Source organism: Squalius cephalus, assembly GCF_949319135.1.
Source record: "Squalius cephalus genome assembly, chromosome: 20".
NCBI lineage: Eukaryota > Metazoa > Chordata > Actinopteri > Cypriniformes > Leuciscidae > Squalius > Squalius cephalus.
This window is the reverse complement of record NC_137141.1, coordinates 27,569,456-27,596,501: the sequence shown is the minus strand read 5'-3', so window position 1 is coordinate 27,596,501 and position 27,046 is coordinate 27,569,456. Positions and strand designations below refer to the sequence as shown.

The following is a 27,046-nucleotide window of genomic DNA, read 5'->3' as shown; positions in this document are numbered from 1 at the left end:
AGTTATGTAACCTGCAGTTATACATTTCCATTAGCCTCACTTGCTATTCTATTTTCACATTTATGTAGATTTTCTCTTATGAACCAATGGTTTATACTTCATTAATTTCATTCATACGATTTTTTTTCTCACTTGCATATTTTCATATGATCACTGTAGCTTTTCTAGTGTGAAAAATAAGGTAGACAACAATGCCACCATGTGGACATTCAGTGTGCTGCAGAAACAAATAGAATAAAAACATAAATTCTTATCTTGATCTTTTTTATTCATGTCCTCTAGACATCATTTTGCCAATTATAATACACTCTTCCTCCCCAAATACTGTTACAAATATTGTCATGTTTATTGTGTTTTTTTTTTCTTATTTATTATTCTAAAACACATGATAAAAACACAGCTGAAACACAATAAGTTATACTGTAGTAAAAAGCACTTCAGAGTTCTTTCCACAGCCATCATTAGTGTACAAGCCCATATGAAAATAGCATAGAAAGTGTGCATACAGTTATAGAAGCCTTTTTCATACTTTATATTCCTCTACAGAAGAATTTCCCTTGGCTGAATGAAAGACAGAAACAGGAGGTGCACCCTTACAACATTCCCCGAATTAATTTCACTGTCCTTTCTGAATATTCATCTCTCGATAACAACAACAATAACAATAACAAAAAGCTTGGCTAAATCATTCAACAAATGCCCGTATCTTCATATTAGAGCAAACCAGTCTTTTCACATATATGAACAAGTATATATAATATATATATTTTTAAAAATAACAAAAAAGACATTAAATATTCTAGGAAGCTTCTTTTTCTCACTTGGCTTTGAGTTTGAAACTGTTTTGGTGCATCAACTACTCACAACCATGCATGCAAATAAACACAGCCACACATGCATTCGCACGTGCACACACACACACACACACACACACACACACACACACACACTGCATAGAAGACTTCTGTGTTATTAGCAATAATTGGAGCTGTTACTGTTGGCTGTGAAATCCCCTGTGTGCCTATCCTTTAAAAGAAGACTCTTTGTTGCCATGGAGACAAAGCCAAGTGCTTAAGTGTTTGGCTAGTAGAGAGATAGAAACCCAAGCTGCTTGCAACTGCCCTTAAACTCACCAACCATCAGATCTCACATTTGTTCTTACACTAAAACATAAGTTGATTATCTAATACTTTTGTTCAAAGACGCTGAGAATAAATTAAAACAAAAAAAATTGGAGTGGGAGTGAACTCAAAAGTCCCACTATTGCTATTGCACTTACAGTGTGGTTTTATAAATCACGCTCTCAGCAAGTATATGCAATCTTCACTTAAACACAGGTAGCAAACGTCTAAAACTAAAAGTCAAATGAGAAAAAGAATGCCGCCCCCCACCCCCACCCCCCCAAACAAAAACCCAACATAATTGTAATAAAACCGTACAAAGCTAATAATAACAGTAATGATAACAACAATAAATGATTATATCAAGGACAACCGTTATAATCTGCCGAGTATAAAAAAAAAGACCTTTGAAAAAAGTGATTGTCATGTAAAGATAGAAAGTGTCAAAAACATTGAAGGCATTAGCGAGGTCACCATTTCATATTAAAGGAATAGTTTTTCAAAAAGGAAAATCCTAACATCATTTAATCACCCTCGAGTCTTTCCAAAGCCGTATCTGACGGCAAACATTAAAGTTGGTGTTAAGCTGAATGTTCATATATATATAAAACAATTTAAGTCATTATTCCATAAAAATACTCTGCCATGGCTCTTAAATCCCATGTGTTATTCTAGTATTATTTATATTACCATAATATATAGGCCTACTTATTGTAATTATTAAAGCTATTTTCAGTTTTCTAGTGTCAGTGTAAGTATCAGTAGTACTTTAACTTAATCTTATATTATTTCAGTCTTTTGTTCATTTAAGATTTTCATCTAATACTTATATTTTATTTCAGCTTTATATCAATTGAAATTATGATTTTTAATAGTTTCGTTAACATTTACTACACTTTCGAGATGAGTCAAGATTTTCTCACACAAACCTATTGTTTGGCTTCAGAAGACTTGGAATATGGCACAATAGTTATCTGGAGTAACTTTTAAGTTTTTTTAAAAAAAAATCTTTTTGGAAATTGAAAGCCCTTAAGCAATATTATATGGCAAAGCGAAGCATGAACATTCCACTAAACTTCTGTGTTCAACGGATGAAAGAAAGTCATTCAAGTTTGTAACGGCATGAGGGTGAGAAAAACGACAGAATTTTTCATTTCGGATGAACTATACCTTTAAATGCTGAAAACAGAAAGCCCAAAATTACAGCACTGGAGATCAAGACCAGGCATACAAGCACAGTTGTGCAAGCGTTTGGCAGTCACGTGGAAGAGAACGATGCCGTCGTTTTCATTGCGAAAAAGGAGGAAAAGACTAAACACGCATGCACACTTGCTTTTGTGTCCGTCTACGTCCGTAATAGTTCATTTCACCGGAGAGAGTTCTGTGCGCAGACACTGGATAGATGTGCTGCGGTCAGATCAGTGTGTGTTGGATGAGTCCGAAAGTGCATTTTTTAGACACACACACGCGTGCGCGCACACATTCACACTGAGATGGCATGGCTTACACTCCCAATAGCCCTATATCTGAACATGAAGCCCCTGAATGCTCCTACAGCATCGGTCTCTGTCCGTCTCATATACACACGTAACACACATACGCACTCACACAAACATTCGACGGGAGTGAGTTAGTCCCTGAAACTGTTCTTTCGGGATGGGATTTTGTTGGCTGGTAAAATCGAAATAAATAAGTCTTTTCTCTGCCATACAAAGGAGATTGTTAGCTAGTGCCAGTCTTCATCATCTGCATCCTCCTCTTCCTCCGAGGAGTCGTCGCTGCTGGCTCTCCTGGTTCGGCCCTGATCCCCCATCGCTCCGTTCTGCTGGGCGGCTAACAAGGCGGCTGCCGCACGCTGCTCGGCCTCCCTCTGCCGGAGCGCAGCTGCTTTCTTCTCCGCCTCAGCGTGACTCTTCATGTGGGCACTGCGGCTCTTCACCTTGAAGAAGATCCTGGAGAAAACAGAGTTCAGATCTTTAGGTCAGTGATTTGGACTCGAGAACCGGATTCGTGAGCCAATCTGGTTTTGCAAATTGACTCACTGCAAACATCCAACTCAAAAGAATGATTCGTTCATAATAAGCTGAATCCAAGAACTGGATCGGTTGGATTCATGAAATAATCATTCAGACCTTTTCTTTTCTTTTACAGATTTTACAGATTAATTGAAAACATCTGACTTTAAAGAATAAATTACTCACAGATCAGACCTGAAGATTAATGAGTGAATGAATTGAACCCGAGAACTGGATAAGTCAGATTTGTGAACCGATCATTCAGACTGGTTTTGTTACTTGGATCAACCGATATAATGCAAAAGTTTGACTCAAAGAATGATTCACTGAAGAATCTGACATGCAGATCTATGAGTCAGTGATCTGAACCAGAGAAGTGGATCAGCCAGATTTGTGAACACAGCATCGTACAGACGGGGTTTTATGATCTGGATCAAGGGACTAAAAAAAAGATAATTTGCTCATAAACCAGACATGTACTGTAGAACAATGAGCTGGACCAGAGAACCAGATCAGTCAGATTCATGAACCAATCATATAATTAAAAACAATAATAAACAGCAGAATTTAACAAGATTTCATTGCTAAAAAGACATAAAATGTTGCACAGGGACTTCTATCCAGAAACTGAATCTGTGAATATTTTTTCTTTTTTTTGAAGTCAAGTCACATTTATTTTTTTAGCGCTTTTTACAATACAGATGGTTTCAAAGCAGCTTCACAGAGATAACAGGACAATAATGCAACAAAGTTTGTTTCCAGAAGAAAATAGCGTCACAGTCCAGCTTAAGTAAGTTCAGTGATGTTTCATTTTTGTTGTAAAAAAGTTAATTAATTACTTTAGTTAATTTATATATATATATAGCCACTCTGGAGAAAACCGTCATGTCATTGTCTAGCTCAGTTCAGTTCTCATATAATGGTGTCAATGCAGGCAGATCAATATTATTGTTTAATATTAAATTAAATGTTAAATTTAATGTCCCCAACTAAGCAAGCCAAAAGCCAAAGGCAACAAAGGTGAAAAAAAATGATGTGATGTTTCAGTTTTTAACAGAAACATCTACAGGAACCATCTGCTATGAATCAGATTTCCAATGATAAAAATAGATTCAAGACACCTTTGTAAGTGTGTTTGATTATTACCTCAGTTTGCTTGACTGTAAAGCTGAATACACAATACAATGTAAAAAAACTAAACTAAAATTTGTCACTCTACATGCTACTTGATGGAGAAGCTAGCGTTTTACTTCTACACTATTGTTAAAACACCTGAACTACTGTCACACAACTGACAAATAAACACAAAAAAAGTGTTGCAAACTCTTAGTTAATTACTCCCCAACACTGTAGTTCACACGTTGTGATAAACAGAAACATTTAATGGCACAGTACAACACAGATACAATTAAATAAATTCATTTATTTAATTTAAATATTTATTTTAATGTACCTGATTTATTAATAAATATACTTAATTACATATTTGCTTAATTAAATTGACTGTATTTCATTTATTCAAATAAAATGCATTTAAACGAATTAATAAATAAATAAAAAGGAACATTTAAATCATTTATTTAAATGTACCTTATCTAATTTTTTTAAATTCAGTAAATAAATAAAATAAGGTACATTTAAATAAATGTTACACTATTAGTAGATTGAGTAAATGCGTAAAACTGAGTGTGTATCCCAATAAACTGACCTGCCACACTTCTTGCAGGGAAATTCACCCTCTTGGTTAGTTTGTCCTTTTCCTGTGTTGCCAGCCACACTTTTCCGGCCTGTGGTTTCAGAGCGAGGTTTAGATGGTGGTGGTGGTGGAGGAGGATGACTGACCCCCAACGTGGACGGATCCTTAGTGCTGTCCTCCTGACTTCTTAAGACTAAGACGGCAGGAGCCTAACAGGAAACAAATGGTTAGTATAAACAAGCACAGCTGAACGCATACAGATATCAGACACAGGGAACTTCCTCTGTGGTTGTAAGTTCAAACCCATCTATGTGTTCACCATTGTGCCCTTCAGCAAGTTAAGTCTGGGTTCCTCCAACAGGATAAATGTACTATAAATTACATTGGATAAACTTGTAAGAAAGTATACCACTAGATGGTGCTATAAAGATCCTACAGTGCTAAACTACACAAACCTCTCTGGCAAACCAGTTTTTTTTATTGTTATTTCAAATAGCCCAAAACTGGGGATGAACACTGGAGAACTAAAACAATTTAATTTTCTGTAGGCATCATGCATTTTTTGCAACCTCATGTAACTTTATACAAATCTCCCCAAACTCACATTTTCAGTGGCCTGTAGAGATTGTGTCACCCTGCCCGGGCTGCTTTCTTGTTTCCTGTCACATGACACATCCCACTTCCTGCTCTCCTCGTCGTCTTTCCGTGATTCAAACTTCTGTGAACTCTGATGGAGAAGAAGCGTTACGGTGCTGCACTAGTTAGTACAGAATCAAATCAACCAGATGCACGTACGCACAAAGACACAGGAACTCACTTTATTGTCCACTTCCTCCTCTGTTGTGGGTTTAGTTTCTGGTGGTTCTGCTTCTCCATATATGAGTGTTCCGTTCCTGCCGATCTTCACCTGCTTTTTATACGTGTAGTAAAACTCCACACACTGAGCCACCGTCTTGGAGCTCACCTTCAAGTCAAACATGAAAACAACTCAGCATTAGCTAGAACTTGCTGCTATAATGCTAGGGTGTCAGTGGTGATTTACATTATTGGCTATGAAAATACACTAATTTGACTAGAAACACCGGAGACTGTAAAGAATAATTCTGCTATTTGCGAGACTTCCGGGTTCAGGAAAAAGTTGGACTGCCAGAACTATGTGGTTGTTTGAGTGTTGTAGTTTGTTGCTAATGTTTTACTAGGATGTTCTGGGTTTATGTTAGGATGTAGTGTTGTCACGATACCAAACTTATGACTTCGCTGCAATACCCAACTGAAATATCGTGATACCAATCCTAAATCTATACCATGGCAAAAAACTAAAACACCAGTAAAAGTCATTTAATAATATGACAGAACTTAAAATGTAATGTTTTATAAATGTATTTTAAAAAACACTATCAATCACATTCGCTAACCACTTTCACAATTCTGAACAGGTTGGGGTAGCGGCCGGTCGGGACGGTGATATGACCAAAATATTTTTATGTAATTTTATATCACAATATACTTATTTTATTTTATCTTAAAATATATTTAAAATGATTTAATCTTTTATCTTTAAAATAAGAAAAGATGCAAATTACAATGAAAAATACAATATAAGAAAGATACAAATGAAATAAACAGTGCTTTAAAATTTTCAGGTAGAGTACATTAGGTCTAATTAACAGTAGCATTAATAAATTAAATAAATGTAAAAAAAAACTTAACTCTATGATTTACCTTAACACTGATTCTTAATAAATAGATTAAAGTTTACTTTGATTAACATTAATTACACAGAGAGCAGCAGGTTTATTAGGCTGCTGTCACTTAGAGACCTGACACATGGTTCCAATACACTGGAACACACACACACGATTTCTTTCTTAACTGTTTACATTCAGTTAACACACACCCGACTGTGTTTGCATTGATACTAGCCAGGACGTGTATTTTGACATATTTTTGACCATTCGTGATTGCATGCTGTCTGAAAGGTGTCTTTCTGCGCGCACTCCGGGCAGCGCAAGCAGCGCCTATGAGCTCTTTTTCTAAGCTTCTTGATCTTATTAACTCTTTTAAACATTAAACACCGACGCTTTATTTTCTCATGTGCTGTGTGGAAATATTTTAATCCCAGCAGGGAGTGGAAGCAGAGCTCTGCACACGTGCCACTGTCACACATGTGACAAATTATGAAATACGGCTCTTCTTAGAATGCTGTCATTCTTAAAAAAATGTGGAACCGTACTGTTTTTAATAGCAGGGTATCACGATACCTTTCTAGTACCAGTATATTATGCAATACTATTAGGATGGCACTACAATGTTTTAAGTGCTTTTAATCTGTTAATATGTGGTTGATTGAATGTTCTAGATAGTTGCTAGTGTTACTAGGATGTTTGAGGTGGATGTTAGCGTGTTGCTAAGATGATCTGGGTGGTTGCTAGTAGGGCTGCACAATATATCGAAATATTGCAAATGTATATATCGCGATATGAATATCGCAACGGCTTGCAATAACTGTGGTCATAAACAAAAGACAGAAAAAATCACTCACTGCTCTTGGCTGAATAACTTTTGTGGCTTTAATAAGAATCAGTATATATTTAATTCATACAGTGAAAACTAAGCAGTGTTTTATTTTTACATTTGATTATTCAGTTTCTGTTGTTAAATAAACCTAATGTAGGCTTATGCTCTTATGCTACAGTAAAACACTGCTGTTCACTTTCAGAAGTTGTAGGGATGTTATATATGTGATATATATCTATCGCATATCGAACTCTTCTTATATATATATGAAGAGTTCAGATGCAAAAGCCTCTAAGTGCCATCTGAAATTTTCTTCTAGAGTGATCATTTTTATCAAGCTCGTATATTTAAGTTCACTTCATAATTTCACTTAAATGGCAATGCAAATGACCTATTAATTGTCATTTAAGAGAAATTACTTAACTTAAATATACAAGCTTTATAAAAATGATCATTCTAGAAGAAAATTTCAGATGGCACTTATATATATATATATATATATAAGAAGAGTTCGATATGCGATAGATATATATATATATATATCACATCGCAGTATTTAATGAGTTATCACATATTGCATTTTTCAACTTTCAAAGCTTTCAATAGTGCAGCCCTAGTTGCTAGATGGTTACTTACTAGCTATAGTCAAGTCTCTATAATAAATATGTCCCTATATATGTCTCACCTTCAACACAGAGACTTTTTGGAAAAGTAATAGCACACATCCTCAAGCTGCATTATATGATTTGTGTGGGTGATTGATACTTATTGTTAGGGGTTTGTTAAAACCTGTACATACCATTTTCTGAACCATGAAGAAGTCCTTCTTGTAGGCAGCGATGCCTTTGTTGAAGATCCGTCGTTCCTCTGGCGTCCAGCTATCAGAGCCTGTGTGGGACAGACAAACGGTCCACACAATCAGATACCATGTAGCTGCTTCTAGACCACCCCCACCAGCTAACACAAATACATTCACGCACAAAGGACAGAGAGAGGGCAAACAGCCAGCACACACATGTCCAGACAAACAATGATGCCGCTGTCTTCACCCAGGATTTAACAACATGCCACAGACACTCCCCCTCCTTTCCTCTCACCCACTCCCATACTCTACCCAGCAACCCACTCTGTCAACCCATCTCTCAGTCGAACCCCTCCCCTCCGCTGAACTCCACTCCTCAGCTGCTTTTGTTTATAACAGAGACAGGGAGCATGGCTTGGAATGCCAGCGCAGGGGGTGACGGGGTACCGGGACCGCATGCCATACGGATTAACTCACGTCACCCCGGCAAAAAAAAAAAAAAAAAAAAAAGGTGAAAGAAAAGGAAAGTGTGTTTGACGGTGAGAGGGACTTACCAGAGTAGTGGTAGTCAGCCAAGGGGTGCGCTTTGGGAAAGATGGGTTTTTTTAACAACAGACAGGCGAGGGCTCCCTATGAAAATGAAAAAGAAAGTAAAATTAGCATGGTTGAGGAAACACAACTGGCTGCGGTGTGATATAGAGACAGGGTCACAAGTGTGAGAATCACAGGACATGCTATGTCCCAGAGTTGATATGAACAGATTAATGAGTGCAGGAGAGATGCAATTCTGCTAGACCATCGCTATATCCTTAACAACATGTGTAAAAGGCTTTTTGCTGCAGGCGTTTATCCCAGCTGTGCAAGTCGCTGGATGATCCTTTTTGTTCTCTCTGCATCGTTCCTCCATGCAGTTTCTCAGGACGCGATAAATCGAGGGCACCATCTTTTTCTGGGTCAACGAGCTCTAACGTGTGCTTTTTTATTATGTACGGCCTTTTTGCCACTTTTATTGATGTGTACAGAGCGTTGTACGGAGAACGAGGCAATTGACAAGCACTACAGATCTTTGCTCCTGAGTGAAAGATGTAGAAACCAGACACAGTTAATTGTGGTTTTAAACTACTCTGTATCGTCAGAACATGACAATCACTTCTTGAACATTTCTCAAATCTGAGGTAGAATATTCAAAACATTTATAATATAATATTTTTTCTGCATCAAAATATGCATGAGTTAACTTGAGTAAAATCCTTTTCCAGTCTTTTTTCCTTAGCAAAAGAAGTATCTTAATATAAAAGATATAAAAGCCTAGTCCCAGACTAAAATGCATTATTGAGCTTTTTTGATATATTAAAATATGCCATTTGCCTTTGTATTGTCTCAAGATGCACACCAGTTATTTTTTTTTCTAATGCATGTTCATAAAAGCTACTTAAATGTCCTAATTGAACTAAGGCCTAATCCTGGCTTAATCTAAGCCCTATCTGTGAAACCAGGCCTTAATGTCATCACACCAAGCAGGGAAATGCATCTAGTCGGCTTTCAGAGATTTGTTGTTTAAACTCATGCTTTTAAAACCATTCCAGCTTAAAATTTACTTGTAGATTTCTAATAGAGATGCAATAATTCCAAAAGCCAAGTGAAAAATCATATTGGCGGGAACCAGGGTTATGGTCAACTTCTGAATTGGCATTAACAACCCATAATAAACTTTAACATGACATGACAGATCATTGCATTGCAGGACAACCCGTTTGGCATTAAACATTTTCTGCTGAAGCCCATTACTGTCTTATGTACCAATTAATCTTTCAAAATATCTACGTCGAAACCATGTTTGCAAGTGGCACAATACAAATTACTCATTTGCACGAAACACAAAGCAACAAACAATCTAGGTCTAGCAACCTGGCATTACAAAACCTAAGATGCAACAAGATAACACTATTTAAAGCAATGGCATCAAACCATTTTCAGTACATCTCGGTAATCACTGAAACTCAGTAGACACCAAAAACCTTACAGACGCCACTCAGAGTCTCGAGCTGACTTTCATTTTCTGCAGTAGTTGTTCACATGTGACATAAACCACAAAGAAACAAACAGCATGTTATTTTGCACTGTAACAAATGCATGACTAAAATTTGGTTTAGAAATGCAACGCACATAATTCAGTCATCTTCAGCGTGTGGTTCTGGACACAAGCCTGTGATTGACAGGTGGTTGCTATGGCGGCAGTGTGACAGCTCAGCAGTAAGCGGCTGGCTGTTGTGTTGTTGCAGCTGCTGGCTCAACTGAGCGAACGTTGAAAAGAATTATCAAAGCACACGCACTGTTTGTGTTTTCATATAACAAGGGTCATCAATTAGCAGAATGCAGCTGCATTGGTTTCGCCTCGACTGCCAATCAGCTGTCATAAATGAATAAGCTAGGGCTATTTAACAAATAGATTTGTTTACACAATATGCTATTTAAGCAATCAAATTATTTACAATTAATTGTATATATCAATATTAAATGTATTTCAATTATCATATCGCATGAAAAGATGCATTTCACAATGTACTTGCACAGGAATTATAAATAAGTACAGTTTATTTGTCGCTTGTTGATTCTCAAATGCAGCGAAAAGATAAAAGATAACTAACTATAATGAATACTACATTTGCATCTACACCCGCTGAAAATAACGTTCTAAGAACGTGCTGCAGTTTTGTCGTCTGTAGCTTTAAATGCTCGTGCTCTTTAAAGCAGGATGGATTCTGATTGGCTGTCAATGTTTTTATCATTCATCAACTGGAAAAAAATGTTCTGAAAGTGACTCCAACGTTATTGTTCCTCTGTGCCGTTATCATTATAGTTGAGGAGTGGACTCTGCTATTCTTTTATATGATTTTAAGAACTATCTTTATCATTATAGTTATTGTCCTCGGTGTGAACAGGCCTTAAGAGTGTAGATGATGCGCTTTTAGGGTTGGGGGTTGCTACAAAAAAAAACCCTGAGGCAACAGTGGAAAAGTAGTCCAATTTCACGGGAAAACCGCAGCCTTTGCAACACTGATTAACAGTGAGTGAACAATTGGATATTTATATATATTTTTGTTATTCATTATTATTTCATGACACCTAATGGGGTTACCTAATGTTAACAAATGGAACTTTATTGTGAAGAGTTACCAAAATGTACAATGCATTTTTACTGAAATGTATATTCAACATTAATTTGGGATTGTTCAGATCTTAGCTGGAAAGGAAATTTAGAGCCTGGACTTTAAATTTATAGCTTTGTCACATGCATGTTTGTGTGTGAATGGCCACAAGTAAAACGCTGTTCAAGGAAACAATGCAGACCATGTCATTTACATTCACTTTCCTTGTGCATGTAGTGTTTGCATGCATTAGTCACATAAACACTTTGTCTTTTCAGGCTTTGTAATACATAATTAAATCCAAAAAATAATTCCACATAATTTAATCTTCCACTCATGTGACAAACCCTTCATCCATTGCTCTGAATAATCAGCAGTTTGAGAAGCAGCCAAGTGTAAACCGGTTTGATTGGTATACAATACAGGAGGAAGTGCAATTAAGCTATCCCAATGTGCTACTGCATTATATGATACTCACCATGATTTCACCCTTGCATTCATACAAGCAGTGCAAAGCCAGTTCCTGATTGGTCCCTCCTCCGTACAACGCACTCGAGCACGCCAGGTGCATGAGGCCATCCACTGCTGGGACACACAGAATGTCCAGGAAAAGACAGACTTAAACATTCAGTCATGCAGATCTAGTTATAATTTAATAAGGCAAGCTGTAAAAAAAAAAAAAATCCTGCAACTTCCTTTCATTAATTGAATTGATTAAATAATAATAAGAGATAAATAAGAGAAATGAATGTGGTTTTGTGTAATTTGTAAACCTCTTTGCTGTTCCTGAGTATTAGCCTCCAGGTCAGGCAGTGGCGCCCACACCAGTTCAGCCTTGTGTAGGTCGTGCTGCGCTGCCGAGCGCTCTCTCAGCTCTGGGACCTCCGCCTGATACCGCAATCCAATGTTTATCCGACTGAAAAAGAGAGAATGAATATAAACAGGTTGCTGTATCAATCCACTCAAAATGAATATGATTTGTTCAAAATAATGGGGTCCAAACGCATGAGGAATAGAACAGTAAATATGAAGTTTGAGCAAAGCCTGATGAGCATGATTTGAGAACGTAAGAAACTATAAAGAAAGATAATGAATCTCCAAAAGCTTTTGTTGCCAGGGATTGGAAGCTATTGGAAGCTAAACATGAGGCACGACTTCTATAAAATGAGAAATTCCACTCATTTCATTCCAGTTCATTCCACAGGTGTTTGTGTTGTTTCTAAACGAGTCTGGGCCACTAGCGACAAACTGAATCAGAATCAGACTATCAAAGATTTTCAGACTGCTGTTTGAATTAATTTATTGCTCCTCACTGTCATCTCTTTCTTTTCTTTTCTTTTTTTGTGGAGAAATCAAGCATTCATGATAGTAGACTCTGACCATGGGTCTTTGCATAAAATTAACACCCCATGTTTTCCAAAGCCAAATGTTCTAGTATTTGACTGCCAAGGTCTGGGGATAAGGCAAGACAGATTGTGCTTTATTATTTTGTTCCAGGATGTGCTTTCGTGGTGCATTGGCCAACTCCAAAATGAAAGGATCTGCAGCCATTCACAGAGAGTTTGTGTCTGCGTATGCGTGTAAGAGAGAAAGAATTTCAACCGAACACTGTTCTGACCATTAGATAAACCAGCTGGTACCAGTCAGAGATGATATCCCATAATTCTATCTGCTCAGCTACCATCCCCCTCCTACTCTGTTCTTGAAAAGAGAGCTCTGAAATTTCCCATGTATGATCCAAGAAACCCATTCAGATGTCATTTCCCTTTAACACACTAACAGAGAGACTTGCGCATGACATAACAGCTCCCCAACCAGCTCCACTGTAACCATGAATTTTGCATCTGCAGACTACAGATTACCATTACAATAAAGTAATGCGAACATATCTGCACCGTAAGGCCCGTTTACACCACATGCATGAGCAGTGTGTAAGCAAAGCAGCAGCATAAATGCAACAGCAGGCTTGAGTTGTGCTTTTATGCTGTGTAAAGCTGCAGCTCTGTAGAAAATATATGAAAGTCATTTCTGGGCTTCTATTTTGAGTAATAACTGCCATCCAAACAGTAAGAGGAAACAGCCAGCTAATCAGACCACTGACTTTCAGTCAGCTGAATGGAATCTAGTATTAAAGTAGCAAAATTAAAATAAAAAAAGTCAAGGTTAATAAAGTGAAAAAAATTATTATATGGCTAGAAGCGTAAGCTAATTATGGAAACTAATGAAGCGCAATGTGTGGGGGTGTTATTTGAATAGCGTGTGTACTTACGGCTCAATGCTGACAGGTGTAGCCTCACTCATAGCAGAGAGAACTGGAGGGGTAATATCACTGCTGTCTGAACATATACAAACAAAAAGACTGTGCTTAGACTCAAAGTAAACACTGTTTCTTATTATATGTCCTCCTAATCATGATATGCATAACAATTATGTCTAACTGCACATATCCTAGCTTGTTGCAACATATACTAAGTCTGTTCCACAACCTAATGAGGTGCCTACTTAGACAGCGTTTAAAGTTTTTACAAACAGTAAGCAGCTCATTTTAAGATACCTCATTTTGCTCAATATTTTGAGTATCTAATTAAAAGGCAGCATAGCATGTCTAATGCATTCTGCGGTTGCCTAATCAGACGGTGGATCCAGATCATTTTAATTTTATCGACTGCAAAATCTCCAAAAAATTTTAAGCATTTTTCCAGTTAAATAAAAAAAATGACTATTTTGAGGAGTTATTAGAATATCAAGTTGTTATCTTAGCAAAATATGCTAATCCCACTGGAAGCAACTGTTCATCAAGTTAAGTCAGTCAAGCGCCTCGCCTGGGCAGTGCTATTTGTGTGATGCACATGAGTGACTGTTTAGAAATCTCTTCAGTCCCTTATAAGATTGTAATACAGTTAGAACACTGCATTAGAAGGTTAGCATCTAGGCAGCCGACTAGGTTTTGGAACAGAACTTCATTTTAGGTTGCATTTGGTAACTTCAAATCATTCAATTCTAAACGGACTACCTGAACTCATTTAAAGTAGTACTTCACGAATTTGATCTGTGTACTTTGTAGAGACAGTAAAGGGAACTCACTGGAGCGCAGGAGGCTGCGGGTTGCAGATTTGGGAGTGGCAGGTGGAGGCAGCCCTTGATTATTTGCTGCTGCAGCAGCAGCAGCGGCCGACAGGAAGGTGGAAAAGTAAAGACCCGAACCCTCTCGAACCGGGCTGAGGATGGGCGGGGGAGTGTAAGGCGGCATGTTGAGGGGGTTGTCAGGCAATCGGACAGGTGAACGTAAGTGACTCTGGTAAGGTGTGATGCTGGAGTAGATCGGTGGAGCGATGAAAGTGCCAAGTTTGGGTGGGGGAATAAAGAGCGGTTCTGGGCGAGGCCGTCGTTTGGCTTTGGCCGATTTGGCATCAGCTTCACTTCCACTCTCAGTTCCACCATTCTGTAGAAGAAATTAGATGTTGGTAAGCTGGATAGTGTGGAAAAAATACATACACCATATGCAATCTGGGTGATCTTGGTGAGTCTTGTCAGAAATCCTAAATCTGTAAGTGAAATGTAGTGGGGGAAGGTTGGATTAGGGTGAAGAGAATGGACATGGGGGTCGGGAGGAATTTGTGGATTAACGGGGCGTTTTAATCCAGGGTTTAACAGATGGGAATAGAATAGATCAGAGGGCAAAAAGAGAGATTGTCATGGGCATAGAAATGTTTTGATAAATTAGGTCAGTTTGTGAACTCACCTGGCCTGAGCTCTCAGACAGAGAGTTCCGGAGTGAACGTCGTCGTGTAACAATCACAGAGGTTTTGTAATCGGAGCAGCTCATGTCATGGGTGCCCAAAGGCCGTGATGGCCAACTAGCTGAAAGGGAAGCCTGCTCATGATCCGGGGATGAGGAATCAGTCTGCCTCACTGGCACAGATACTGGAATGACCAATGGCATGAGGCTGTCATCTCTAGGCCGCTTGGCACTCATCTGCTCCACCTCAGCTGCCCCTCGACCTGGACCTGTCGGGGCAACAGGGGGGCTCCAGGGCCTGTGTGGCTCTTGCTGTCAACACATGATTAACAGTGTCAAATTAATGGTTAAACAAAATACCTAAATCTCAGCAGAGTGCATCCTTCCTCTGCTCTGTAGGTACAAATGATATGCATGTGAAATGAGAAATGAGAGAGTGCTTAAAAGCTGATAAGATATATTAGCACAGGAAATGAGGTTAACTGAAGTCTATTTTCAAAAACAACTTAATGAATCAACTGTGACCTAATTTCTGCGCCAGGATAAAACATCTTGCCCTGCAGACCAGCAACAGATTGCACGTGGATGTATAGATCGGTGTCACAAGTGAATAACACATTGGCATGCCACCACAGGAGAAAACCTCAGGTTCAATATAACCAGACACTCTCCAGTAGGCAAGTTAACGATTACAGAAGGGGTTCCTTCTATGTTAGGTTTATTGAACTGCATCCATACTTTTACACAAAACAGGAACTTAAAAAAGAACCATACAAAAATGGCACTCTTAGCAATTTCACAATGCCTGTCAATTTCAAAACCCCAAAAACACTATGTTCAGGTCAGAAAAAAGTATTCTGGGAGGAACAATTCCTGTTTTTTTCCCTCATTGCTAACTTTAAGTAAGGCATTAAAGAAAACTGCTTAAACTGCATTGGCACGTTGTGTAAAAATACTATGAAATATGCGTCACTAGTACAGTGTAACTAACTGGAAGTTGCGTGAAAATCTAGAAATCCCTGAGGATGTGGCCTGTCTTATCTAAACTCTGGCCTTGCTGGCACCACTGAGGTATTCAGCTTAGTACATGAAGCCCTTGCAGCTCACTCACCCTTGAGCAAGAGCTTTTTTTCAGCCTGTGTTTGGAGTAGGGAAGGTTTAACTGACACCCGTCGTCACCAGGAGACCAAAAAAAAACCTCACTGACTAATGCACCTACTCCTTTCGAGGAGCTGGAATCAGCTGACATGAGATTTGTAGCCTCTTTACGGGACTGCACTTTGTGTTCTGTGCATTATCTGCCCCACAGATCAACAGTATATGTACACACACCCTTTCTTTGTTATCCTCGGCTGGATGTCTTTAGGGAGTGCTGCTGTCCTTTTCAAAGGAAGAATACGTAACGAAGAAAAGCAGACTGAACTAAATAGTGTGGCCCAGAAACACTTAGATCTCCTCGTTAAACTTGATTGCTAATTGCGGTAATTCTCTGTGCGCAATAAAACGAACAAACCAAGCAATTAACACTAGTCCATAGATGCAATAGGATGAAATCTCTTTATAATCTTCCATTCCAAAGCAAGTATTAACTCAGTGACAATACAAATTTAAAATGAGTTATGGACAGAGCTGTGCTTTTGGATTTCGACAAAAGGAAATACAGCTCTATATGTACATCAGTATACAGGAAGGCCAGTGGGCTGAGGGTGGGGTGCACTTGCTGTTATTTGTATGAGAAGTCAGTCAGGAGATAGTGGTTGCATATGTGTGGAAAGGCTTTTGTTTGGTTCATTGGATCATGTGACCTGATGACGACAGTCGGTGTCAGTCCTTTACTAATTTTACACTCCTGTTTCAACTGAGAAACCTGTAGAACTTGTACACATTTGAAACAGGTTGTGCATCCTCACTGTAGAATGTTAAGCAGAGAATGATGTCAACTTCCTTTGGCTAAGGGTAATTTGTGATTAAGGGAGTGTTCACACTTGGCATGTTTGGTTCGATTAAAACGAACTCTGGTGCGATTGCTCTGTTAGTGCAGTTCATCTGAACGTGTGAACACTGCCATCCGAACCCTGGTGCGCACCAAACAAGCGGAACGAGACGCCTGAAAAGATGGTTCTCGATCCGCTTCCAACAAACTCTGGTGCGGTTCGTATGAAATATGAACGCAACACGGACCACCATACATGCAAACAAACCAAAAACAGGACGATTTTTTTCTCATCATAGTAGCGAGTTTTCCCACCACAGCTCAGTACAGGCATCAGAACCGTGTCTTCTTCTAGCAGATCATTTGTGTGTGTGACGGAGGGATTCCTGCCACTGTTTTGACTCCTTTACACATTTTATAAGCTCTTCACTAGTTCTCAGCTGGTCAAAATTCCATCATATGCAGGCTACGCAGATACAAAGAGCGCATTTATCCTAGCACACAGCATTGTTTTGGATGTTCGATAAGTTCTGTCTCAAAATAGGCAATACGTCATAAAAGCCAACCAATCAGGTTGTGAACATATCCCTATTCCTTTAGGTTCGGTATTTTTTGGTTCGGTGATAAAAATGACAATCTGAACGCTAATTGGACCAGTACTAAATCTTTTTTTTTTGGTCCGGACCAAACGAACCAAGCAAACCGAACAAGTGTGAACAAGTCACAGACCAACCTTTCATCTTGACTATTTAACAATGAATTATCAAAAACAGAATTTTAATTTCTCCTTTATACTTGGCTGAAAAACAGTCAGTTGTCTTACCTTGACATTCCGCGAGGGAAGAGATTCCCTTTCCGAAGCCTTCTGAGCCAAGGTTTCCAGGTTGACCTCTTGTGACACCCTCCTCTTACGGCGTGTGCTCTGGATTACACCTGTCGGAGCGGCCCGGATGTCTTGCACCGCAATGGTCTCAGAAGCCCCGTTCTGAGTGCCTTGGGCATGAAGATCAGCCGGCATGACAAATGGGTTATCTGAGGCGGGGCCTCCACCCTCTTTTGAAAGCCGACGTGATCTCCGGGGCCCAGGCTGTTGGTTCTCAGTGGATTGCTGGGGTCCAGTTGCAGGAGGCTGAGGAACAGAATCCTTAGTCTGTGTTGATGGGGGATTAGTGGTCTCTTGGGATTGTCCTGGTAATGACGGGGGATGCTGATCAAGTGAAGGGGCATGTGGCTGCTGTCCATCAGAGTAATTTTCCAATACATGTTGGTTTTGTTGAGGTTGCTCAGATATTTTTTGCAGTTGCGCCAAGTCAAGTTGCATTTGAATCTGTTGCATATGCTGTTGTGGTTGCTGTTGCTGAGTCTTATTTATTTGCTGTGCTTGTTGCTGTAACTGTGATTGCAATATTTGTCGTGACTGTTTTTGATGCTGAAGTACCTGTTGCTGCTGCTGTCGTATCTGCTGTTCCAGCTGTTGCTGCCGTTGTTGGTGAATCATCTGTCGCTGCATCTGCATCTTTTGCTGTTGCTCCTGTTCTTGTAGTTGCTGAAGATGATGCTGAGAATTCGTCTGTGTACTGTAATTCAAATTTGGCAAGGTCCGATTGCCCTGAACTACCTGATAGTAACCTGCTACCAAGTTCTGCTTGGGCTGTCCAAAAGCTAACTGAAAGGGTTGCAGCACGGAATTTCCAGCAGTGGACTGTCCGTGCTGCTGTGGATTTAACATTCCAGGCTTTTGTGTCTGCTGAAAAGCTTGCTGCTGTTCCCAGTCCATGCCCCGGCCAGGTTTGGTCGTGTCCTTGAAGGTCTGTCCACTTATGTTAGCCCCTTGTTTTTCAGTTGCCCTAATAGTCGATGGCTCGGGCTGCTGCTGCTGTTGTACTGACATGCCCTCATGCATCTGCTTTGCAAATACAGTCTGAGCCCCCAGGTAAGGGGCATAGTTTTGGGACCATGCTGTTAAACCCTGTGACCAATTGTTTGGTCGCTGTTGGGGCTGCAAAGACGGGTCTTGATGCGACCACTTCATGGGCACCGTCTGTTGGTAGTGCCCACGACTTTGATCACCCTTCTCTGGGCTGAAAATGACAGAATTGAGGTACATATGTGGTGCTTCTGCATTCGAGCCTTCCACACCTCCACTGTCATTATGGCCTGGCCCTGAGGGAGGGACCCCAATGCCATAGTAGGCCTCTGTATGCTGAGAGGCCTCTTTCATTGCCACACCCTGATCGTTGAAGAAAGTGATGCGTTTGCCCGTTCTCTTTGCGTTTGGTTTCGGTTGAGGTTGCAAACTCATGACTTTCATGAATATAGGTTCTGGGGAGTGGTGGAGTGGGTGGTTATGGAGACAAGTTCAAATTCCCAAACCACACTAAGCTTTCTCTGGTTTAATGAAAAGTCTCAGAGTATCGCCCTAGACAAAGAACCCTAGTTTTATCCAGTATTTTGGCAGTCAATGGTCATCCAAACCTACTCAACATAGTAGAAATGCAAATCAGCTTTAAAATACAAAACTGCAGCATCTCCTGTGCAGAAATAGTAGTTTCGGTATGGTGTAGCTCAAACATGTCTATTTGTTTTTATTCTTCACTGCCAACTTTTCAGGTCCTGGGATGCCAAGCTGGGTTGAGAAGTCTTTAGGTTAACTTGTTGCTTATTCATGGGAGACAACCTGAGAAGAAAGTGGTCACAAATATTATGGTTAGCCTTCAGAGTCAGTACTTTGGGCTTAGTGGGGGTTCATTGAAATAGCCGTTTCAGCAACTTCATGAATAGGGCCCTAGAGAAAGGATTTAAAAGGGAAAGGTGGAATTGTTAAGGGTTGGGGGAGCTGTGCCATTAGCAGCTTAGTGCACATGATAAAACTATGTTGAACAAACTGCATTCAAGCAAGTAAATAAGTTCAGTATGCACAGAAAGTTAACAAACTTTTCTTAGCAACCAACAAACTATAAGGACACATATGTAAGAATGCTAACTAAGTAGGGGGGAAACGTGCATGTTACTGCAAATAATTGTTTCTAGATCGTGTGCAGTGAAAGTGAGTAAGATGATGAGAGAGGTACAGTTGCACACATAATCCCACAGAGAGTGTGAAAATGTACTAGCCTAGTTTCACAATGAAAATGTTTAAGGTGATCCCCCCCCCATAGTTCATTAGCAGCATCCAAATATTAACTTAAAAATCAATAAAAGTGTACCATTAACCTGAAATACCCTCCTTTCACAAATCATGGAGGGCTTGTTGTTATACGTGTATGCATATATGCAGCAGCCAAATGAATAATGAAATGAATAATCTCAAATATCTGCATAAAAAAAACAAAACATTTTTTTTAAATGAGATACATATACGTATGCAAACAAATTATAAACTACACTAATTATAAGATCTCTACCTGATGATTTAACATTATTCTTTTGTGATCTATATTCATTAGGAATCCTCTATTGTGTTCATTCTTATAATTTTATTTGTTGAACATTAGCGTCTCTGCTTTTATCAACACAGATTACCTGTGGTAAAATCACTGTAGTGCACATCTCCCATGGGTTTTTGTTTTATTACAATGACCAATACAAATGTTCTCTACACTTAGGGCTGTGCCGGTGAGCGTGACAACTGCACCACCATGGTGGCAGGATACCACCGGTGGTGGTATGAAAAAAAATAATAATAAATTTGCACATATGATGGTTGCCGTTTTATGTAGATATTGGGAAACAAGTTAAGTACAAAGCTATGTTTACAAAAGAAATAACCGTTTAGAAACCATGTTATTTTGCGAATATCGCAACACTTGAATTTTTGGCGAATGAGGGGTACACAAGCCCATAAATTTGGATTAAGCCATATGTCGGCTTTGTATTCTGTCTTGCGATCTGGCTATATAAGCGTTTATTAGCTTCAGAAACATCGAACTGTTTTTCAGACTTCATCTCACAGTTTGTATTCACTAGGGAAGTTATGGAACTCAAGTTTATTTGTATAGCGCATTTCACACAAGCCGGTAATTCAGTTTCACTTTCTCGTGCAATGCAGCATAAAATATAAATGTCACGTAGATAAGAAGCTTCTATGCTCCTGTATGTTTGTGTGTGGGCGATATTGTATGTGCTTCAGTGAAGGCAGTGCATCAATATAGATAGGCCTATAGAATAATGATCAAACTGACAATTACCTGTGCAGTTAAGTGTTTAAACAATAATTTTATTTAACCCACAAAACCAAAACCCCACCGGCTGGCCCTGTCACAGCCTTATCTACACTTACTATTAGGGATACACTGAATTAAAAATTCTTGGCCAAACCCAAATGATCCATTTCTTATTTTAATTTTTTTTTTTTTTTTTTTTTTTTTTTTTGTATAACTGTATTAATATTATACTTTAATGGAATTCTAAAGAAATTAATGATACTGAATTTTAAAAAAAATACAAGCCATAAAAAAACAACCACATTTTTATTGAAAGTAACACACTAAAATTGGACATAAAATATATTAATATTTAATATCAATATATTACTCGTTATTCAGTTCTATGAAAGATAATTGGATTCAACAGATTTATTTTTTTGACCAATTATCTAAATAATGTATAATTGACTGGATCTTTGTATCATTGTTTGCTATTGCTGTGATCTCATATGAGTGACAGGTTGCCCCGCCCTCACGCCAGTAAACACGTAATCAATGAAGAGAAGAGATCACTGCAAGTGGGAGGGGACGTTATTTTGATTAAAGATTAAGAGGGCATATTAATTTTATATATTCATTTATAATAAATACTGCAATATTCCATAAAAAAACGTTGCCGTTGAGTAAATCAACCTACAGCACTGAGAATTCTACAAAGTAATGTTACAAAAGTAACATTCAGTCGTGTTTGTTTACATTACATTTTTGGCCAAATCATCTAGTAGGAAAAAAAGTATCGTTAAGGTCAACATAGTAAAGTGTATCAATACTACATACTCAAAGCACTCATGCAGTATTTTCAGGGGTGTCGCAACGCAATGAAAAACACCCCTAGCAGCGCGAGGATGTAAACAACAATTGCATAAACCAAACCAACGTCCAGTTAAAGTGATAAGACAGATCAATTTAACCTAACACGTTTCAGTGAATTACAATACCTATTGGATAAATCCAGCGCATGGCGTTCAGTTCTTTCACTGAAAGCACACGAATGTCATTACATCAACATGAGCAAGCGACGCACGGTTACACAAGCCAGGGTTTTAACAGTTGACAAGAGAACGCGTTTAATAAGCTTGTAACTTAAAGTAGCCTACGGTTACCTAATCGAACCTACTTCTTAATTTAAACCGCGACCGAATGCAGAACAGACTCGAGTGCTGAGGCATGAGCGAATTCCCATCAGAGAGAGTGGTTGTGGATCAAAACCTAGAGAGCTGCCTAACTAGACAGCATTCTAGGGGGCGTAGACACAGGACGGGGTCTCGAGCCGCCTTTTACAAGTTTATATACTTTTAAAAGAATAAATCAATATTCTGTCAGAATTTACTCGTTCCAAACTGAGTGACTGTCCTTCTTCTGTGGAAAAGGAGATGTTATGCAGAATGAGAGTAGCCTAACATTCACTTTCATTTTGTGGAAAAGACGCGTGTCATTCTGCATAACATCTTGTTTTGTGTTCCACAAAGCAAGTCACACGGGTTCTGAACAACACATGACAGAACATTTTGTGCGCGTACCATCCATTTAACACACTAGTATAACGCAACGTTCATGGCGCGTCGTAACGCGTTCAAATCGCCCCGTCTGGGTAAACAGCTCAAGGCTTTGATACACAGATAGTGTGTTTGCATAGGCTACTACATGGGTGCCCTTCCTGGACCCCCCTTCCCAGTGAAGCCAGCTCAGCGCTATTTACCAGAAGTCCTTTGTTGCAGAAAAGGGATTATCCAGTCACTAATTCCGTGTCACACTGCAACAAAGTCAGACAACAATACACACTATGAAGCATGCTTGAGCAGCAAAATAATAAAAGTGGTAAATGACATGCCCCCGTCCTGTCTGTTCCTAGTTGTCAACTCTGGTGAATGTAATTTGGGAGTTAGTTTTTTGCTTTCAGTATTACCCGGGAGTAAGATCGAGCCTCGCGCAGCGCACGCTCGGATGCGAAGAATATTCTGCAACAACTTGCGAAGGATTGTCAATTGCATGGTTTCGATTAGCTAAACATGTCTTAAGCATTAAATAATACATTTAAAAAAAAGAATCCTTACCGTAGTTATTTTCTGCGCTTCACGTCGCCCTAAGAAAGAACAACTGCAAGCCAAGGTCCAATGCAACAGTACAGAAATGACTGCATGCTGCTTATCCACGATTGAGTCATGCAATGCTGACCTCACTCCAGTAATATTCAAGTCAAGAGGTAGATCCTTGTGCAAGTGAAACCACCGAGAAATGGAGGGCTTCTTTGACAAAATGGCGAGGCTTTTTCCAAAACAATTGCACTCGATTTCGTTACTATTGCACGCGCATGCGAATCAAATCGCTCAAAAACAATCTAGTTCACTCGTCCACGGAGTATGGAACAACACATTCTCTTTCAGCTGAAGTCTTGTGATCCCTTACTGTCCTGTTGGCCACACCCACTTCCGCTGCCATATAAGGTCTTTCCCCTTCCATGCGGGGCGCTGTGAGTTACAGCAAATGCACAAGCCATGCGGGAAATTCCGTCACTGGGAAACGTTCTTCAGAACATGGCATGTACTAAACATCCCCATTCATACCTGAATCGAGTCAGTGATTTCAGATGTGGTCAGAGAGCAAAAGACAAGACACACGTGGTTGAAACCAGTGGAAAACCAGCAAATGAGAGACATTTTATATGTTTTTCATAACAAACAAACTGCATGGTTGTTTGGATTGGGGGGACCAGGGAGTGTGTTGCAACTCAAGACAACGTTTAACTAGTAAGAAATTAGATACATGGGAAATCACCCATGACTACCACCCTCCTGAGGTGAATATAGTGTAAAACTATACCGGATATAGGACAAAAAAGACGACTATAATTGTATTAGCCTATTTTAATTTGTGATCATGTTAAAAGATGGATCAGACAGCAGGTTAAATATCTGTACAAGCTTTTTACTGTCCCATTTTGTACAATGTGTAGACCAATGTGTAGAGTGACAAAAGCAAACATTATGTTAAATTTTTTAGAGGCGTTTTAGCTCTGCCATTTGAATTAAAATTATACTTATTTATATTTACCATTTTCAATTAAAATGTTTAAAATTAAATTAGAGTGATTATGGGGTGTGATTATTATTATTTTGATTAGATTAGCTGCAACAAATTTATACATAACATGTATACATAACATTTATACATACATCCATGTTTTATTACAACCAGGGTGCAAATTATGGGGGGGGGGGGGGGGGGGGGTCTGGCCCCCCTAAATAAGGCTGGATCCCCCCTGAAGAACAGCAAAACAAGATGTTGGAAATAGTCTACCTGTAATATGAAGCTTTACCTGTAAATATGAAGATAATTTTCTAGCTCAGACTGATTTTAAACTATAATTTTTGCCACCCCTAAAATGGGTCATACCATTAACTTTACCGGAGCTGTTGAATTAAATAAGCTATGCTATAAATTCAGTGGCATGCATTCATTGCATGAACTAAAAACATAATGTGTTTAAAATGCATATACACCGTTCAGCTGAATGATAACATTTGCTCTCTTTAATGCTGAATGTAGAAAACTTTGTTGAAAATATCCTCAACTTAACAACAACATAGGAGCATGCAGTATTGCGCGTGAAAATTACTAGTATAGTAATATACACAGTACAGAAACATTATTATTTTGAATGTTTTTGAAAGAAGCCTCTTACGCTCATCAAGCCTGCATTTATTTGATTAAAAAAATATAGAAAATAATGTAATATTGTGAAATATTATTACAATTTAAAATAATGGTTTTCTATTTTAATATACTTTAAAATATAATTTATTTCTGTGCTGCAAAGCTGAATTTTCATCAGCCATTACTCCAGTCTTCAATGTCACTGTCACACGACCCTTCAGAAATCATGGTTTCTGTATTTTTTTATCAAATAAATGCAGACTTGATGAGCATAAGAGACTTCTTTCAAAAAGATTAGAAATAGTAATTTTTAAAACTTTTGACCGGTACTGTGTGTGTGTGTATGTGTACATATATTATGTGCACCTCCACCCTGGTTACAACTACCGCAACTCGCTGGGATATGTTGTAACAGCACTTTTTGAACTAGACACCAATTTACACAGTTTAAGGATAAATTATGGATCAGTTAACTAACATGTATCAGATTATATATTATATCACAATCTAAGAAACTTTGAGGAAAAAAAGCATTGAGTTACAGTTCCATTTATGTTACACCAACAGAATTCGCACAGACAATAGCCCTAATCCATTCTCACTGATTTGATTGTTATCAATATAAAAAGGGAACGTTGTGAACATGATTATGTAGGAGCAAGCAGAGTGTCAAGGCAAGACAGACTGCCTTTTACAGTGGTTGTGAAAGTTCTGAATCTGGACTCTGTAACTCCAATCATGCCTTTTCTACATTCGTGGAGAGGTTCAGCAGCCCGGACATGATCAAGCATGTGCTGCCGAGAGTAAGGAGACACCCATAGGCCTCATCGTGTCAGTTTGTGGACTGACTGACTGACTCTCTCTCTCTCTCTCTCTCTCTCTCTCTCTCTCTCTCTCTCTCTCTCTCTCACACACACACACACACACTCTCTCTCTCTCTCTCTCTCTCTCTGCTGTGCCTTAAAATAAAGTGCAAAGCCATCAGACATGCCACCCATTCACCGGGTATGGCATGTGCTGAGTGTACCAGCCTCAGTAAAAAAAAAAAAAAAAATCTGATACCTTGAATGCTATTCGGATGCGTAAAACATTATTCTCATACAATACTGGAATTAGATGCAAGTTCCTTATGCATGCAGACTGCATGCTTAATCGTAAAATACAGATGGGCGCGTGCCTGCATCCTATTTAATAGCTACAGTGCATGCATGATTGATTCCCAGATCTCAAACTGCAAGTACATAAACAATTACATTTTGTCCTAGGTGAAAAGGACTGCACTCAGTCTGTAAGCGCCTCTTAGGGGGAGGCTGACACAAGTTTACATGACACAGTTGTTGCAACACCACCAAATGTTGCACAACAGTAACATGATCCATCATTATGCAGGTACAGATCTGACAGACGCGCTGCTGACACCATCACTGATTTAAAGGAAACGCATGCATTTAGACAAACAGATCGTTAGACATTTGTTGCAAGACAACTGTTCTAACGATAAGCACTTTCTGTTGCCGCTCACATGTGTAGTTGCAATGCTCGCTGCGCTCGTGCAATTATGCACGTATGAAGAAGGTTCTCCATTCGTAATAATGACTGTAAAAGCGCATCTAATTGTTTCTGTCAAAAGTATGGAACCACCCAATCGAATTCATGCTCCTGAGCAAGATCTTCTTTCGACGTCCTGCAGAAACTCATCAAATAAACGCTTTACGAGGGGAAATACATACGAACTGGATCTAGTTAGAATGACTTATTGCGCATTACCTTACCTGTAAAAACATCTGCGACGTTTCTCCAGCGATCCAGATCTTTTTCGTGTTGCTTTCAAGAAAAAAAAAGGGGGAAAAAAACTTTAAGCCTTTGACTGTAGCGTCACTTCCTCGTTGGTAAGAAGAGCGCCACCCGCTGCAAATTGCACAGTGATGTCATTTGTCTCTTGCACTTTCAATACAGGAGACACCTTTAGTAAAATTGTGGCATATTTACGATCACATATGAATATTACCATCGGCTACTCGAGTTCAATGAATGTAAACTCCACATCTAATGTCATGTCTCCTTTGAAACAAGTACTGTGACAAAATAGGCCTTCGATCCCATAAGGAATCGAATGTTAAAGATTTGCACTAGTGCTCAGAGTAAACACGCGATCTCCGAATTGTAAACGAATCTTTAGAGTCGGATCGTTTTTTTATTCTGTTGAACCTTCAGA

At 39.0% G+C, this 27,046-nt stretch overlaps 1 protein-coding gene across 3 annotated transcripts; it reads right to left on the bottom strand.

Annotated features, from left to right (window-relative positions):
* Positions 1-1,854: 1,854 nt before the first annotated feature.
* Positions 1,855-26,733, bottom strand: mideasb (mitotic deacetylase associated SANT domain protein b). 3 transcript variants are annotated; one of them, XM_079852953.1, is made up of 13 exons: positions 26,604-26,733; positions 17,796-19,649; positions 15,043-15,351; positions 14,385-14,742; positions 13,570-13,636; positions 12,074-12,216; positions 11,779-11,885; positions 8,706-8,781; positions 8,149-8,237; positions 5,650-5,796; positions 5,437-5,559; positions 4,845-5,041; positions 1,855-3,073 (listed from the first exon to the last, which is right to left on the bottom strand). In XM_079852953.1, exons 2-13 carry the CDS (start codon positions 19,281-19,283, stop codon positions 2,848-2,850), a joined length of 3,330 nt encoding a protein of 1,109 aa, XP_079709079.1. In that variant the 5' UTR covers positions 19,284-19,649; positions 26,604-26,733; the 3' UTR covers positions 1,855-2,847. The 3 variants fall into 3 exon arrangements, with proteins under 3 accessions (XP_079709079.1, XP_079709081.1, XP_079709080.1); XM_079852955.1 differs by lacking the exon at positions 26,604-26,733 and adding an exon at positions 23,232-23,608; XM_079852954.1 differs by lacking the exon at positions 26,604-26,733 and adding an exon at positions 23,232-23,589 and having other exon boundaries at positions 11,779-11,882.
* Positions 26,734-27,046: the final 313 nt, after the last annotated feature.